The sequence below is a fragment of the Mauremys mutica genome, chromosome 6 (assembly GCF_020497125.1).
Source record: "Mauremys mutica isolate MM-2020 ecotype Southern chromosome 6, ASM2049712v1, whole genome shotgun sequence".
NCBI lineage: Eukaryota > Metazoa > Chordata > Testudines > Geoemydidae > Mauremys > Mauremys mutica.
Window position 1 is genome coordinate 48,342,137 of NC_059077.1, and position 18,486 is coordinate 48,360,622.

Sequence of the window (18,486 nt, forward strand, 5' to 3'; positions counted from 1 at the left end):
TGAGAGTAGATGTGGAATTTCACAAATTTCAAGAATGATGATGTGATCTCGAGAAATGAGCAGTAGGCTAGTAATAAAGAATTCTTAATATTTTTCCCCATCTGAAGATACTTACTTTGAAAACTTAAATTCGCACATTGTGTAAAAAGTGAAGAAAATTTGGCAAAAACCTATGAAAATGTTTCTTAATTAACACTCTGCTAATAAGAAACAGTTTAAAAAGCACACTTATGCTTGTTTCAGTTTCTCTGCAGTAAAGTCTGGTAAAAGTCCTTTTTATGTTGAGATATATTTTATTGCAAAATTTGATACTGTTGGTATTGTGGTGGAGCTATAGTAGAAAGTAATAGGTAAAAGCAAAATTCTACTTTCATAAAGCAACTTTACAAAACAGGTCCTCATCTGCATGGGCAATCATGTGCACCCGTGCAGAACCAGTGCCACCTTCATGTATCAGTTTGCAGGATCAAGGCCTTAGTCTGTAAATTTATTAATCATCTGGACTGATAATCAGCAATTTCTAGTGGAGAGTGGGGGGAACTGAGTGCAAAGTCCAGTATTTTATATCCCTATTTGCATTGGAACAACACAGAAATTCATAAACTATGCTGTCCCAGTTTGTAGATGTTATTTTAAAAGTTCATTTTTGTTGTTTTATAAACAATATTTTTAACACTTTCACAATAAAATCTTCTATTTCTACTTGACTGAATTGAAAAATAGATAATCGTGTCTCAATTTTAGTGACAATCATTTAACAAAGGAAATCATATTTTTGCAGGTTCTCAACAACTGTCTATAATCCTAAACTTGGATAAGCCTGTGATTTGCTCTTTGGCAGCAGTAATTATGTACCTCAAAGAATTTAATTTGGAAAAGATACTTTACAACCCGAGGTAAGTTATTTTATATAAATTTCAGGAAATCAAAATAATGATAAAAATGTGCCTTCTGTAAGGCCATACTTGAATTGCGGGATGATCTTCAAATTATTGTGGCTGAGTTGCAGACAAGACATGGAAAATTGCGGAAAAGTAATAATGGACCTTTATTAATAGCAGTAATTTGGAAAAGCCAGAGTAGACCTATTAGTTTAAGAAAAACATTCAAGTATTATGTTGTGCTTGCTAATTTTTTGGTAATCAGACATTTTGCTGCAACTATATGATGTTAATTAAAAAAAAAGTACAATGTTAAAATTCAGAAGACTAAAAGTCTTAACACAATTACTGTAGAAATCAAGTCCAGTCACTTTAGCCTTTTACATTTTACAGGCATTGAATGTTAGTGCAGTACTAATTACATACTCAAAATGTATGCAAAATTCTGAATTGTGCAGAGTAAGCTAATTAAAATCAGAATTGTGGATGAAGCCTAATATTGTAGGATCTACAATGAATGAATGAAGTAGGGCCTTAACCATCTGACATTTTGTAAATTCTAGCTGGCAACTTCCCTTCTACAATATTAATGCACCTGATCTTTGTAAACATGATGTTATACAGTTGAGTTCCTAATTAACACTAACAAAACATCAAGTGATATTCAATAAAAATCATTAGAAATAGGAAAGAATACACTTGTAGTCAGTAATAATATTTAAATTGGCTTGTACTACAGCCAAATGTAATTAAAAACAAACAAGCTGCAGAAACTGATACTGTCAGGGGAAGTGAAAAAGTTTGTTAATAAAGCCCAGACAGCTTATCTCAACTTTACTTCTGTTTTGTTTTGTGGACAAAAGTCTGCTGCTGCATTTTAAAGGTTTTTTTTTTTTATGACGATGAGCTCACCGATATTTTATTTTCCTGCGAAAATATTTCACGCACTTTCTCTTTAGCTTTTGAAGCACATGTGTATTTAATGTATCCAAATGTTTATGAGCTTTTTGAGTCTGTGAATCTGGTCACTTATTTAAAAATTTAAAACACATTGACAAATCCAGGGAGTTCAGTGCGTGGTACCATATTGGTGGGTAAACTACCATGTAATAAGTTTATGGGAAAGACATTAAATGCATAGGCACTGATTTCCCCTCTAGTTGGGGGGATGCTTAACCTCCACCACAGGTTCCGCCTCCATTTCACCTTTTTCCCCCAAGTCCCCACCCCTGCCCTGCCTCTTCTCCGGAGCATGCCCCATCCCTGCTCCTCCTCCTTCCTTCTGGAGCTTCCTACACGCCACAAAATAACTTTGTTCTCTTACAAAAATCTAGTTTCACTGCCTCACTGTCTTGTAAAAGTAATGTGGGCAGGTGGACAGCAATAGTGGGCGTGACAATAAACCAAAACACACAGAATACTTTAGGTTTAGTTGGTAGATTTCACAGCTGACAAATGTCCTTTTCACTATTGCAGACCTTGTTTTGGAAAATTTAGAATTTTTATGCATTACAGAGAATTTTTAAAATCTGAATTTTAGAAGAGATGATATTTGGGCTTGTCAGTCTCTAACATTTTTCTAATATTGGGTTGATTCTAAACTGCTTATGCTTATAAAATATACATGGTGTAGAATAACATATTTGGATTTGGTTTGCTCCTACAAAGCCCCCCATTTTCCTCCATCCAAAAAATATACAAAATATTAACAGAACACTCAGCAAGCCTTGTAGGTCTGATAAGAAAAAAAAAGTCATATATCTCCCCAACTCTAAATATCATCTCCCATACCAACATGCCATATCCCTCAGGTAGCATCTTAGTCACAGCACTCCAGTCTATCCCACAAATCAGACTTACCTGAAAAAAGCCTGTTGAACAAATAGGTCCATCTTGTTGTATGCAGAAGATCACCAAATATGAGTTCTCATAAACAAAGGAGCAGAGTGAGTTCTAAAGTCAAGGACCTGTCATTTTTGAAAGTGTTGTATTGCCATGGATGGTGTTGGCTTAAGTTCCTTGGATGATTTCCACTGCTGCAATAACACACAAAAAGGCAGATGTTCTCTCAGGCCTTGTCTACACTACAGGACTATTTCGAATCTACTTAATTCGAATTTGTGGATTCGACCTTATGAAGTCGAATTTGTGTATCCATACTAAATACACTAATTCGAACTTCTGAGTCCACATTCACGGGGCCGGCGTCGACTTTCAAAGCGGTGCACTGTGGGAAGCTATCCCACAGTTCCCGCAGTCCCCGCTGCCCATTGGAATGCTGGGTAGAGCCCCCAATGCCTGCTGGGGGAAAAAATGTGTCGAGGGTGGTTTTGGGTAACTGTCGTCATTGAACCGTCAATCACGCCCTCACTCCCTCCCTCCCTGAAAGCGCCTGCGGGCAATCTGTTCGTGCACTTTTCTGGTCAGTGACAGCGTGGACGCCACAGCACTGCAAGCATGGAGCCCGCTGCGATCCTCGCCGTTTTCTCCTCCTCGCACTTTATCGTCCACCTCTTCCACATTCAGCTGCTGAGAAATTGGGCTACTTTTCAATGGTTCTGCAAGCACTGGGGGACCATAGGGGCCTTTTTAACAACATGAACGTCGTATGGCCGGGCAAAGTTCCTGATGCGTGTGTTCTCAGGAACTGTGGGCTGCTCAGACGCCTGCTGGAAGGTAGTTTCTTCCCGTACCACGAAATAACTGTTGTGGATGTGCATTTGCCTATAGTGATTCTCGGTGACCCAGCCTGCCCGCTAATGCACTTGCTCATGAAGCCCTATACAGGCGCCTGGGACAGCGACAAGGAACTCTTTAAATACCAGCGAGCAGCGTGACCTGTGACTGTTCAGTTTCTTTACAGAGAAGCTGAACCTGCCCCTGTTTCTTTACCCAGTTACTGTTGACTCTCCTCTTCGGTTAAATACCCCGTTCTCCCCGTTTCCTCCACTTCCAAGACACGTGTAAAAATAAAATACATGTCACACTGTTACTGAGGAGAGGTTTCTTTATTCATGACTTTTCGTTAAAGGGTCGAAACTGGAACGCAGAAAAACGGTGGGTAGGGTGTGCGCTGATGTAAAGACCGCCTCTAAACTCAAGGAATGACAGGCTCCTGCTCCTACAGCGGTCCGCATTGCCGGACTGCTTGTTTCAACGGAGCCTGCCATCCCTCCTTTTTGGGATTCTGTGTGCGGGGGGCTATGTGGCCTTGTGGCGGAGGAGGACGGATACAGATTCCTCTGCTGCGTGACTCAGCGGTCCACAACAAGGACCGCTGTATAAGATCTGTAACCGCCCTCCCCCGCTAAAAAGTCACATCCCCACCGCCCACACAGAACCTGGAAACCACCTCCCATACCGACCACGGTGCCTGCTGACTGCACTGTGTGTGTTACCCGCTGCTGATCCGGCCCCCATGTCTGTACCCTGGGAAAGGTGCCTGTCCTATGCAATTAGCAACGCACTTCCCCACGCACCCCATTCAAACACAGTCTTCAGTGAAAAAACATGACGGAAACAGTACTTAACAGCAAAGTATTTTTATTACTTAAGTACACAGTTATGGGATGGGACTGGGATTGGGACTTGTTTGAGTCCGGAAGGGAAGGACTTATGCAAACGTAGGGTATGAGAGCTTTTGGTTACTTGAGCACTCTGTTGGGGTGCAGTGACAGTATTCACGGCCCAGGGCGGGCATACTCCTGGTTATTTAGGGTGAGGGGGGTATGTGACTTTGTGGCGGGGGAGGGCGGTTGCAGAGATACTGCCGGGGGCTCTGTCCTGCAGCGGTCCTGCAGAACATACACAAGTCGCCGGAGTGTGTCCGTTTGCTCCCTCACTAGTACAAGCATTGCTTGAGTCGCCTGCTTGTGTTCCTCACGCCACCTCTCCTCCCATTCGCTGTGTGAGCGCTGGTACAGAGAGACTTTCTCCCTCCACTGCCTCTGCTGGTCCGCCTCGGCTAGGTAGCAGCCCACACATTCATCGAAAATCGTGTCCCTTGTCTTTTTCTTTCGCCGCCTAATCTTTGCCAGCCTCTGCGAGGTGCATGCTGTGGAAGGTCTGGAGACAGTGGAAGCTATGAGATGGGAAACAGTTAGTGCATTCCTTGCAATGATACTTTTTTGCGAACAATTAACTGAGTCTAGGCTGTCTCTGTGAATTTTTTGTTGAGACCCCTGTGCCAGCTGTTGCACAAATCATTTGCGCGGTGGATTCTGGGTAAATGTCGCCAGTCATTCCTTCCTCCGGGAAAGCAACGGCAGACAATCATTTCGAGCACGTTTTCCATGAAATGCCCTGGCACACGCCATAGCGTGGCAACAATGGACCCTATTTTGCCTTTTGTGTATGTCACTGTATGTGTACTGGATGCCGCTGACAGAGGCGGACCAGCAGCGCTACACAGCAGCATGCTTTTGCTTTTGCATGACAGCAGCGATGGTTACCAGGCATACTGCACCGTCTACCATACCATGAACTGGTAAGAAGACGGTAATAAGATGGTCATGGTTACCTGTCCTTTTGCACTGCGCCATTTGGTGTTGTCATAAGTGCCCCTGGTCGATCAGCCAGGGGCGCAAAAGCAAAATTTGGGAACGACTCCCCGAGTCAATCCCTCCTTTTTGGGTATCTAAAAATAGAATCAGTCCTGCCTAGAATATGGGCAACTGTACTAGAGAACCACTGTATCATAGAACCAGAGACCACAGCTGCTCTCTGTCCAATCCTGCATAAATTTTTAGCTGAACGCTGTTCACAGGGTGTGCTCCTGAAACAACCCCAGCTGTTCATTCCGTTCTTCCCCCAGCCTTCCTGGGTTCCAATACCATTGTCCCCCCACTTGTGTGATGAAGTAATATAGAATGCATGAATAAGACACAGGTAGTCGTTTGTGAGAAATGAGTGGAAGGAAGCCTCCAGCTGCAATGATAGTCCAGAGATGACATTAAGGGGTGTGGAGGAGGGAGCCACTCATCCCTCTGCTAGTCCAGGGGCAATTGAATCTTTTCTTTACAATGAAGGGTGGGGGCTGATGGAGCTCAGCCCCCTGTTGCAATGATGAGGACGGTTACCAGCCATACTGCACCATCTACCATGAAAAATTAGCACCAGGCGGCCTTGACCGACCTGTCCCAAGCAAGTTGGTATGGTTGTTATGGTTACCAGTCCTTTTGCACTGCCCCATGTGCCAATAGGCTGATGATGAGGATGGATTTCCATCTTATTGTACCATCAGCCATCCATAGCGTGGGGGGAGCAAGGATGTTGGTGTTGAGTGCTGCACCATTGCGTCTATCTGTAGCATTCAGTACAGATACGGTGACATGTAAAAGAGTCAACAGAGGATTGTTTTTCCTTTAACTTCTGGGGGTCGGGGGGGGGTGCGTAAATTGCCGAGCTATGCCCCGACCCACCGCGGACACTGTGTTTGACCCTAGAAGCATTTGGAGATCAGCCAAGAATGCAAATGCTTTTCGGAGACAGCAGGAACTGTGGGATACCTTGCGTCCTCGTTCCCCCCTCCCTCCATGAGCGTCCATTTGATTCTTTGGCTTTCCGTTACGCTCGTCACGCAGCTGCGTGCTGAGTCTGTGCTATGCCGTCTGTCCGTTTATTTATTAAAAATACTTTGGACCAGGCGTAACGTAACATTTCTTCCCCTACTTAGATGCAGGAGTCTCCCAGCGAGATCACCCTGAGGACGGTCACTGAAGGAGATAGAGAGCGCATGCTGCGTGAAATGTAGCACGAACCACGGACCTATGCAGCCGTGCTCTGGGAGGCAGTGCTCCCTGAATACCGCATGAAAGCCTCGCGCGGAAAAGTGTGCTATCACGGAGCACCCAATAAGGCAGCTCTCCCCAGGAACCTCCTGCTGATGCTTATCGATTAACGGCAGGAGAGCTTCGTGGCGTTCTCCCAGGAGGATTTCTGTTCTATCACCATATATACAGAGACCTCCTTTTCACACACTTCAGATTCCTGTTATATTAAGAATAAAAGTTAACATGGTTAAAGCACTTACCGACTGCTCCTACCCCTGATTCAGGATCCGGGTTCCTGGCCGGGGAGGGTTGGTAGGGGATCTCCGTGAGGGTGATGAAGAGATCCTGGCTGTCGGGGAAACCAGCGTTGTAAGCGCTGTCGCCTGCCTCGTCCTCCACAAACCCTTCCTCATCTTCCCCGTCCGTGAACATCGTCGAGGAACTGTCCGTCGACACTGTCCCATCATCAGAGTCCATGGTCACTGGTGGGGCAGTGGTGGCAGGCTCCGTAGCGTCCGTTTGCCGCTTTGATTTTTTGGTAGGCTTGTCTGGGGTCCTTGATTTTCACGCGGCACTGCGTTGCATGACGGCTGTATCCTCTGTCTGTATCATGGCTTTGGAGACCTTCTCGTAGGTCTTTGCATTCCGTTTGTTGGAGCGCAGCTCCGAAAGCACAGACTACTCGCCCCCCACACCGATCAGATCGAAGAGTTCCCGGTCAGTCTATGCCGGGTCCCTCTTTCTATTCAGAGATTACATGAACTCCTCTGCTGGAGAGCTCTGCATTGCTGCCGGTGCTGCTGAGCTCGCCCCGATGTCCAACCACAAAATGAGATTCTAACTGTCCAGAAAGGAAAAGGAATTCAAATTTTCCCGGGTCGTTTCCTGTGTGGCTGGTCAGAGCATCGAAGCTCGGACTGCTGTCCAGAGCGTCAACAGAGTGGTGTACTGTGGGATAGCTCCCGGAGCTACTAAGTTCGATTTCCATCCACACCTAGTCTAATTCGAACTAGCCATGTCGAACTTAGCGTTACTCCACCTGCCGGGGTGGAGTACCAAATTCGAACTAAAGAGCCCTCTAGTTCGAATTAAATGGCTTCCTGGTATGGACGGTTGAGCGGTTAGTTCGAATTAACGCTGCTAAATTAGAATTAAAGTCCTAGTGTAGACCAGGCCTCAGATAGTGGGGACCCAAACCTATTAGGACTTGAAACACCTTAAATTTCACCTGGAAATCATTCAGTAGTACAGGTGCAATGTACTCTCAGTGTTAGACCTTGCTTAATAAGTGGACTGCCACATTCTGCACTAGCTGCAAGTTCCAAATTGAGTATAATTACAGAATGGGAAGGAAAAGGATTAATGTAATAGTTGACTCTTGACATAACAGGCCTGACCTGAATGTATGAACAAAGAAAGCACCTGAATGGAAAGTTTAAAGATTTCCTGATATCCTAGAGTTACGCTACAAAGAAAATGCGTAGTGTTGAGGTAACTGGTGATATTGAACTAAGAAACTTGTCTTCTGTTGTACTTTGTTGAAAGAAGTGATGTCGGTAACCTATACTCCCTTGATTATCAGATACGGGGACTCCCTTTCAGTAGCTACTTGTTTCCTGGGGCTCTGATCATTGTTAGTAACATGTTACATATAGAAATATTGGGCCAACTACAACTTCAGTCATATTAAAAATAAACATTAAAGATGTCAGTAAAGTAATCCATAAGGTTAATTTCAGGAAGGGGAATGCATTTTATGCAGCAGGTATCAGATTAAGTTATTTTCTGCAATTCTACAGGAAGCACATAAAATAAATGCTTCTGCCACACTGACAGACAACTTAAAATTGCTGGGAGAATTCAGGTCAATGAGCATGTACTGATGAGTCAGTGAGCATGATGTGTGCTGTGAGATACAACTTTCAGTCTAAGAAGTTTATAGATCTAATGGAAGCAGGCTTAGACAAAGGAAACATTCCCTTGAGTTATGAAGAGTGCCTGCAAACTGCTAAACATCAGTTTTGACTGCTTAGAGAATCATGGAACTAGTTTTCAGGATAGCTTTTTCCCACATAAGTAATGAGGTGATTCTCTTGCGTGAAGTACTCCAGATTTTTTATTACTCTTCAGGAGAGGTTTTTAAATAGAAGTGAATAAGGAAACATCTCTATTACAGAGGCATATTCTAATTATAATATTATAAGACTAGATGACCCTTTATTTCTCTGTGATTTCTATCAAAAGGGTGAATAACATCTATCAGGAGATTTTCTGAGGCACAAAGGGCAGTTAGGCACAGAATTTTAATTGAAAATCAGTGGGAGTTGAGTGCCTAATTCCCATTGGCACATTTGAAAAACCTCTTTAGTACTTTCAACAGTCAAAGAGCATGCTGGTTGTAATCTTCGTATTGGTTAGCTTTTAGAGCACTGTTTCCTAGAGTTTGGTATCAGTTATTTGAAAGGAATTCATCAACTTCCAGAAAAATGTCCTGTTTGAGTAATTTAGAGAGTACAGTGAGGACCAGTGGCCAGTAAATGATGCAACTTTCAGGATCTGCAGTCAGAAATATTTCATGTGTATGCATTGTGGATACCATCTCAAAATAGTTTACTTTCATAAACTAAAGAAGAGTTTTAAGGAGGAAAACTTCAGAATAACTGAACAAGAATTTTATCCACATATGGTGAAATTCACCCCTTGTGCAGAAGGCCAGTACAAAGTCTATGCACGACTTAAAGTACCACTTAAGCTCTTAGAATAGGGTTTACATGGGGTATGCACCGTATGCTGCACAGCTTCTGTATGTACGGAGAGGGTGAATTTCATTGTTAGTTACTCAGCAAGATCTGCATTGTACTCCCTTTTCCCTTATATCTTTCCTCTTTTCCATTTTGTAGACAGCATTACAGTTATGCTGAATGACTGTAGCTGCCAGAAAGCAGTACACGAAGTAGTCATGTTTTTAGCCCTTTTTAGATCTAACTTTGTCGTCTCTCCTCCTTTTTCTTTTTTTTCTCAGCCTAGAACCTTTATGCATCTGTTCTATCCAGTCTTCCTCTCCGACGTGGTGTGTTTGGGCAAACAGAAGAATGAAGAAAGTAAATGAAAGAGAATAAGAGATTAGTGGAGTGAAGAGGAGGGACAGAAAGTGCTTGCCCTTATATGGGAGAAGTTGTCTAGGCAGCATAATCATTTAGCTTGCTTGGATATTACCATATTACTAGAGTGATGGGGTGGGTCAGATACCATGTAGGTAGCGCTCACAGGTAGATAGAATCCCTGAAGGAGAAACCAGTCAATAGCCAAGACTGATGGGGGGATGTTCTCCTTCAGTTGTCTTTTTTATTCCTAGGGTGCTATTACAACATCTACCCTAGTGTGATCTGTGCCTAACTCTGAGCTCCATTTCCCCCACTTCCCCATGTTCTGGCTGTACTTAGGAGCCTTCCCTCTTTGCTTTCCTGATTTAACTACAGAGTTACTGTCTTATAGCAAGTATCAGAGGGGTAGCCGTGTTAGTCTGGATCTGTAAAAAGCAACAAAGAGTCCTGTGGCTCCTTATAGACTAACAGATGTATTGGAGCATGAGCTTTCGTGGGTGAATACCCACTTCGTCAGAGTGGGTCTTCACCCACGAAAGCTTATGCTCCAATACATCTGTTGGTCTATAAGGTGCCACAGGACTCTTTGTTGCTGTCTTATAGCAGTAAAGGCAATTGGATGGGGTGATCCTCCCTCTTTCACTTTGAGAGTCCCGTACTAATTCAGGATAAGTCAGAGAGCGGTTATCCTGTTCCCTTCAGTTCTACACAGCCCTGATTCTCAAAGCTTCAGGGCCTGGCTGTCGGACTTACCCTTATATTCTGGGAATCCCTGGACTCCTGTACCTAGTCCCCATCCACATCAGGGTTGCTAGCCTTGTGCCACTCTTCACTGGTGAGCTCAAGAGTCAGGTTGATTAAACACAAAACTGCCCCTGGAATTTGGGTCCCACATTACTCAAGCTTAGATCAGTACATGTCCTTATCATACCTATAATGTGATGTTTCTGAGAAGTAAGCATGGCATGGGGCTTATGTGATGCTCTCTCAGGGAGTGCAGAACTATAGGACACTGTTATCTCTGTCTCAGGAAGAGAGAGCTTGCTTCCTGCCACACCAGTCTATCTACCTCACCAGCAAACTCATCGAGACTCTGAGAGTCTTAACCTTGTCTTGCAGGCAACATTCAGTGAACACCTGTGTGACATTTTCTGGGATATAATCTGGATCGTTGAATAGCTATATCCCCTTAATTTGCTATGCTATGCTATGTAGCCACAAAGGACCTGCTTAGTCTCTCCATACCAGTATCACCAGCAGTAGAAGGCCCATGGATGGTACCAGTGCCTCCTGCTCATGCCTCACTATGTCAAGATCCTGTGGTACTGCTACCCAAGCTTATGCAAAAGCCTGCACTCTCGAGAGGAAAACCTCCAGTGATTTTTCTGGTACTACCATCCATGGGCTCGGGCTACCTCTCACCAGACCCATCTGGATTTGCCACTCCATTGTCAGAAGTATCTCACTCTTCTTCTTGGTGTTAGAGGTGAGGTCATCTGTATCCCATCCAGGATGGGGAACGTAACCTCTCATCAGAGACTTTGGGACCATGCGCCATGCAGCAACCTCCCTCTAAAGATCAATGGTCCAAGCAAGGATGGGTTCCAGGTGCATATCACTGGCTGTTCTGGATGCCATAGGGGCTTTCTCCCTCCAGCTAGGACCCGTCCCCCCCCCAGCTGTATTGCTCACTGTCATGGAGAGCACACCAAAAACATTGGCACCGAGTACATCATTCACTGGTACTGAGCAGCTAGAAGTCACCCAGGCAGCTTCTTCACTGCAAGTCAAATATCAGCCACCACCCTAGATGCGTGCTGTTTCCTATACCTCATCACCAGGTGAGGCTATTGAGCCAACAACTGACTCACCACCAGAGGACCACAGGGTCTTATGGGAAGGGTGGCTTCTGTACTTGACACTGAGACTGAAGAGGTGAATGAAAGTGCTCACAAGTTGGTAGATATTCTGGTATTGGCAACCCCAGCCAGTGTAGCTCTTCTGATTTTATGGAGCCATTATGGAGCCAGTTAAGACTCTTTGGTAGACACCCACCTTCTTGCCTTCCATCGCAAAACGAACCGAGAGGAGATACTTCATCCCCTTGCAGGGGTTTGAACATTTCTGCTCCCACTCCCACCCACCCGAGTTCTCTTGTGGTGGCAGCTGCCATTGAGTGGGAGAGACAAGGACAACATGCTGGACAAAGAGGCACAAACGTTATTCCTCAGGAAGTCTGCAACTCAGAAATGCAAACCAACAGGCACTCCTGAGTTGTGACTTCACTCTCTTGGGGAGTATTCTAAAATTTAAAGACAAGTTACCAGAGAGATGTAGGTAGGAGTTCGCAGTCATAGTGGTAGATAGTAAGTTGGTCAGTAGGACCACTCTCCAGAACAGTTTGGACAATGCAGATTCAGCTGCTTGAATCATGGCATCAGCTGTTACTATGAGAAGGTGTTCGTGGTTGTTGTCATTTGTGCAATCCCTAGAATCCAACAGACTATCCAGGACTTTGCTTTCAGAGGTCCCTAATTGTTTTCAGAGAAAAGGGACAACAGGCTTCATAACCTTAAAGAAAAATACTATTTCTTTTGTTTTTCTTTTTTACAGTGCAAATATTTGTAATAAAAAATAATATAAAGTGAGCACTGTACACTTTGTATTCTATGTTGTAATAGAAATCAGTATATTTGAAAATGTAGAAAAACATCCAAAAAATTTATAATTGGTATTCTTTTGTTGTTTAACAGTGTGATTAAAACTGTGTGGAAGTAGAGAAAGAACTGACAGGGATTTGTAGGGGATTTTAATGCATAACAGTTTTTGTTAGCAAAAGTTAGGCTAACTGTAACCCTAATAACGTGAAATTTGTAGAAGCGAGGATTGTGAGAGGCAAGTGGAAAAAAACTGTGTAAAAAGTTGTTTTTACCTTGTGTAGATAATACAAAATGTAGACTGGAGTCCTTTAAGTGAGAAAAACAAAATATTAGAATGACCTATGTATAAACAAAATGCAGCTGTTGCTTATTATTGTTTGTAACAAAAGTATAAATTCTTGCTGTAATTGTTTACTTGTTGAGAGACCTGTCTAGATGATATTTATGTGCAGTTATTTTATTAGTATAGTTTATTTGATTTGCTTTCCATTTTTACTTGATTTTGCACCACACAGCCAATGTTTGATTTAACATGTTTGTGTTTCACTGATGTCTCTTTCTGCACTTGCAATATGACATCTGAAATGTTTTTTCCCAGTAACTTTAAACAGTTATCAAGTGAAGCTGAATACATGACAATTAATGGGACAACACTGAAAAATCTGGAAATCTTACAAAATCAGGTGAGGAAAATGTAATACTTTATTGATAGTCTAACATTTTCAAAGCTGTCTATAGAATTTAAATACACTAATCTTAATGGAAGTTGTGCGTCTAAATCCCTTATGCCCATTTGAAAATCTCACTCAGAAACTTTAAATGCTTTTAAATAGGAACAGAGTGTAAAGAGAGAAAATTTTCAGAGCCACAAATGGCAGGCCTCAACTTCTGTTGATTTTCAGTGGGAGTTAAGGATCCCACTGCCACAGGTGCTGTTGAAAACCTCCTCCTGAGTCTGGAAGCTCTTGAGCAACTTCATTCCAGTCATTTTAATGTGGTATTTTTTTGGCACTGCCTCCATATCACTGGCTCATGCTTACAAACCTCATTTAATTTGTAGAATTCATCTCTATCATTTTATGAGGCTGTCTTGTGAGAAAGCGTGCTTGCTGAAAGAGGGAAAAAATCATCTTAAATATCTTCTGACTCACTGTTGAAGATATTTTACATAACACTTTTGCATACAAGTGAAAATAGAGGCTCTTGTTTAATTCTAGTATTTGTAAAACTAAATGAAATGCATTTTATTTAATACTTGGATTGGTGCAGTTATTCAATTAATAAAAAACAGTCTTGCTACTTTTACCATAGACTGATATGAAAACAAAAGGCAGCCTATTGTGGATCTTGGATCATACCAAAACTTCCTTTGGACGTCGGAAACTAAAGAAATGGGTGACACAACCTCTTATGAAATCCAGGTAAAGTAACTCTTTATTTCAGAATTAACCTGTGCTTTATGAATCATAATGCTTGCTGAGCACAGCTTTATTTTTTCATAAGATCTGAGGTCTGTAGAAAACTTAGGCTAGGTTATTAAGTGGTAAAAGTGTGATATTCATGTTATGTTAAATTGTGAACATTGTAAATCTGTTAATTTCTATTTGCTACAGCACACATAAGAAGGTTCTAATAACAATAGGAATTTAGAAATTGTCATACAGAATCAGATTAGTGGTCCATCCAGACCACTATCTTTTTCTCTGACAGTGGCCAATACCAGACGCTTCAGAGAATAAACTGCTCATAGGGAAAGTTTCTTCCTAAGCCTGCTACTCTGTGCTTGGCCTGTGCCTTGAAACGTGAAGGTTTATATCCCTAATTTATTTTATTCTATTTAATATAACTGTGGATATTTTTATGTCACGTCTCTAAATCATGTGTTGTATAGAAGAGTATTTCCTTTTATCAGTTTTAAATTTGTTTCCTTTAATTTAATTGAACATTTCCTTGTTCTTGTAGTATTTGACCGAGTAAATAGGAACATCTGATTTAACTTCTCTGAAAATACATTTTTTGTAATATCTCTAGCATATTCCCTGTTGTTCCTCTTCTCTTTGAACTGAACTGTCTTGGTCTTTCTAATATCCCTTCACAGATCTTGTGTGGGGCCTCTATAGTAATGCTGGACTACAAATAAATGAAGTATTTCCATGCCTTCATCTGTTTTCATTGCCTGTCTTTGAACTTCCCCATTTCTTTTATATCTGTTAAGACTAGGATGTTTGGAATTGAACCTGGTATTTCTGCTGAGGTCCTACCATTGATATAACGTCACTCTTTTTTCTGTCCCATTCTTTATACAACCTAACATTTTGCATGCTTTTCTGACTGCAGCTGAAAATTGAAGAGTGGTCTTCACTGATCTGTTTTGACTGGGCTAACCTAAATAATTTTATTTTATCTGGAAAATTACCCTCCGTTTGCCTCCCTTTACAGGTTTTAGAATGGAAGCTTGAGGTATCCCATTGTTATCTTTTTGCTTTTTTGCTAATTGACCATTATTCCTACAGTATTCTTTGTTTTCTGTCTCAGCCAATTTCTAATCCATTATAGTATTTCACCTCTTAAACCACGACTGCTTAGTTTCCTTGTTAGTCTGTAGTATGTGATTTTTGTCAGGGGCTTTTAAAAAAAAAAAATTACCTCATCCAGTTCTCCACTATTTTGTTGTCATACTCAAAAAACATAATATACTAGTGAGCTTCTTTTTTCCTTTACAGAAGCCATGCTGGTTATCATATATTCCTTATAGGTATTGTATAACTTTTTTTTTTAGTTCAACCAGTTTTTCTGATACTAACGTAAGGCTCTCACTGGCCTATAATTCCCAAGGTCATCTTGAATGCATTTTTACAAAAGTGAATATAATATTTAGTACTCTCCAGAGCTCCAGTGTAGCATCTGATTTTAATAAGCTATATATTATATGCCTGACCTTTTCTGATTAGAAAGGGTGGATGGAACTTCTGGACCTCACCTGGTGTAAAAATGAATCGTGACATATGACCATATTAATATTATATATCAGTCATAGTATATTTTATTAAAATAGTTTTAAAATAGTTACTTAATTTCTTTTGTGGCACTTCAGGAGCCCCACATCCTGTTGGAAATTGCTTGGGTGGTTGTCAGCAAAGGCACTGGCTCCACAACCGCTGCAGCCCTAAGAATTAAAGAGGGAAAAAGAAGAAACACATCGGTCTGTTCTTCTTCACGATGGTTTGATAGTGGTGGGACTAGTATGAAAAGCAGGGGTGTGCAGCTGCTTGGAAGTTTAAAGACCAACGTCACAGCCTGAAACAACCTAAGTTCTCTCCTGCACTCCAGCAAAACCAATTTTAGTAGACTGCAGTCGTAGTCTCCACACTCCTCCCCGGTGCTCTTTGATTTGACACGGGAAAAGAACTGGCACTGAGAGTCTTTTCCCTCCCCAGCCCATGTCTCTCAGTGTGGAAGGAAGTCCTGTGGTCAAACCAGTAGATTACATTTCTCTTTTCAAGTGGAGTCACAAAAGAATTTTTTTTTTGTTTCTCCATTTCTGACTGTGTTTCTTAATTCCATTCCATTTTGTACTATTATTTACAGTGACATGCACACAGGTGCATGCAGAGAAATTATAACCGGAACTCTCTTGTTTGGAATATATGTTGTAATACAGTGGAACAAAAACAAACTTCAAAAACTCAAATTTTCCACAAAATGGAATTGTCATCCTCCCAATAGCTCTAGTGAGAAGTCAAATGTAAGGTCATTTTGAAATGTGGTTGGCATATTTTGTGCAGAGATCTATTATATTGTATATGGTGAATATATTATTATAGTGGTTATATAATTTAAGTGTATAAAGGCACTTAGAGCTGTGAATAGGTGCTTAAACTAGAAATTAAGATAAATATACCATACCAAGTGATATTTAGTTCAGTATGATTATTTTATGGGGTACTATAGACTCTCTGGCCCATACGTGTGAGTAGCATTGCATTCAGTGGTGGTTTGATTCTGGAAGAATTGAAGGGGTTCTAGATTTCAAGAGTATGTACATGTTAAAGTGATCCAGGAATATGGTAAGAAGAAAGATAATGTCTTTGGTATGAAAATGGAGGGTGAACTGAAAGATGCTTGTTTCAGGCCCATACCATAAATGTGAGTGATGGTTAGCAAGTTATAGAAACAGAATTCTTAGGCAAAAGTGAAAGAGGATGATGGATTAATGAATAGATCTGGCATGGTGTGTAAATGAAGAGTGGGCAAGTTATAGGCAGAATTGATGTTGGAAACATAACTAAAATATATTCTTCTTATTTATCTAAGGGTTTTGTATTAGTGCCCATTATCTTAGCACCTGAGTTAATAGATTGGCATAGGTGGGTCCCTAGTGAGCTCTTTGGAGTCTTTGGCTCTTCTGTCTGCCTAAGTTGTAGGAAGCTTGGGTAGGGTTTTCCTGAGGAAGTGCTGGTGTTTGTTGTAAATACCATTCTGCTTATGGTAGGAAAGATCCATCAAAGAGGGTTGTTGTGTAGCATGACCCCAGGATGTCCAGGCTCTCTGGGTCTAATAAGTTTGTTCCATGGCTGGATCTGATTGAGAATGCACTATGTTTGGCTGCAATGTGCTGCGTTCTGGGTTTTGAGATTTGCAAATAGACGGAGATGCAGTCTTTAATGTAGCCAGAATTAATATAAGAATCAAGTTCTCAAACTGGAAGCAGAAGTGGACTGTGAGCTAGGACAGGAACCAAGCACACAGGGAATTTTCATAGTGGCCCAAGACACTATATTTTTTCTTTATATTTAGTTATTTTTTCCACTGTGGTTAGCTGTAAGGTTTACAAGTTTCATAGGGTATGTTGGCATAAGTGGATGAAAATTGTAAAGTATAAATTACTGTGATGTCTGAATTTCATAAATGTGGCATTCACAAGGGTTTTGTCATTACAGTCTCAATTGAAAATACTGCCTGGATATTTTGGAATTAATGAGATCTATGCCTGAATACTGTTGGTACTACTGACCAGACTGAAGAGAGAAATGACTAGTGTCCTGCTAGCACTAATGCCCTGACTTTTGAAGAATAGCAAAATCAGCAATATACACAAGTCTTCGTCAAACACTGATGCATAGAACAAATTTGAAGTCGGTAAAGCAAGATTGCTTTTATTTGAAGAGACATACTATAGAAATGGAAAGAACAATTTTCCCTGGAAGAAAAACCTTGTAGTTTTCAAAGTTACCTAACTAAATTTAGATTCTTCTCACCCAAAAATTATAGTGTGGCCTAAGATACTAAAACTGAGAAGTTTCAAACTAAACATATTGAGTGAGTAGAGAGGAAGAGGATAAAGTGGGAATCCAAATTTAGAGTTTGAATGGAAATATTTTTTCAAGCTTAACTGCATCATTGCTCCCTTGACTCCACAGTAAGACAGCTGGGCAGCAGAACAAGTTATTTGAGGGACTTTGTTCAAAGCTCGCTAGATACCCATTTCAATACTAGAGTCTCATTTTACAGGAATAATTTAGGAATAATACTATCAATCCTGCCATAGGATTTAATGGGCTAAATTTTCCTCCTATTCAAAAAGATTCTGTAGCATCACTATCAATATTAAGTATATAAGTGAAGGTTATAACATATTTCTGAGATCTTAAAGTCTGTTATTATGATGCAACCATTTTCTCTACTAACATGAATTTATTCAGTTTGCTAGCTGTGTTTTTGGTACCATTGTACGCTGTTTCTAGCTTTATGTAAATGCAGTAATCATTCATTCATTCATGTAAGCTAACGTAGCTAACAATTCCCTTGTTTGGCACAAGTGGCAGAAATACATTTTATTTGTTTTTGAATATAACCATATGTGCTTGATTATCATTTGGATGTTTTGCACATTCTTTTAACAGATGTGGCGATAGAAATTCATAAAACTTGCATATTACTAGTAATCATTTTAGATCCATTCAAGAATACTGTGTTTTCAAATGGCAGCAAGTTTTAGTTTTTTAGGGTAAAAGTATGTTTTAAAAAAGTGTAATTGTAAAATTGAGAGATGTATTAGATTGTCTTTCTG

At 41.2% G+C, this 18,486-nt stretch overlaps 1 protein-coding gene across 2 annotated transcripts in view; it reads left to right on the plus strand.

The window, feature by feature from the left end:
• Positions 1–18,486, plus strand: part of MSH3 (mutS homolog 3) — a 179,010-nt gene that overhangs the window by 55,993 nt on the left and 104,531 nt on the right. For both annotated transcript variants that reach the window (XM_045020759.1, XM_045020760.1), the window contains exons 10-12: positions 782–896; positions 13,015–13,099; positions 13,728–13,837. In XM_045020759.1, coding sequence (XP_044876694.1) covers positions 782–896; positions 13,015–13,099; positions 13,728–13,837 — 310 coding nt within the window. The remainder of the gene's footprint in view (positions 1–781; positions 897–13,014; positions 13,100–13,727; positions 13,838–18,486) is intronic.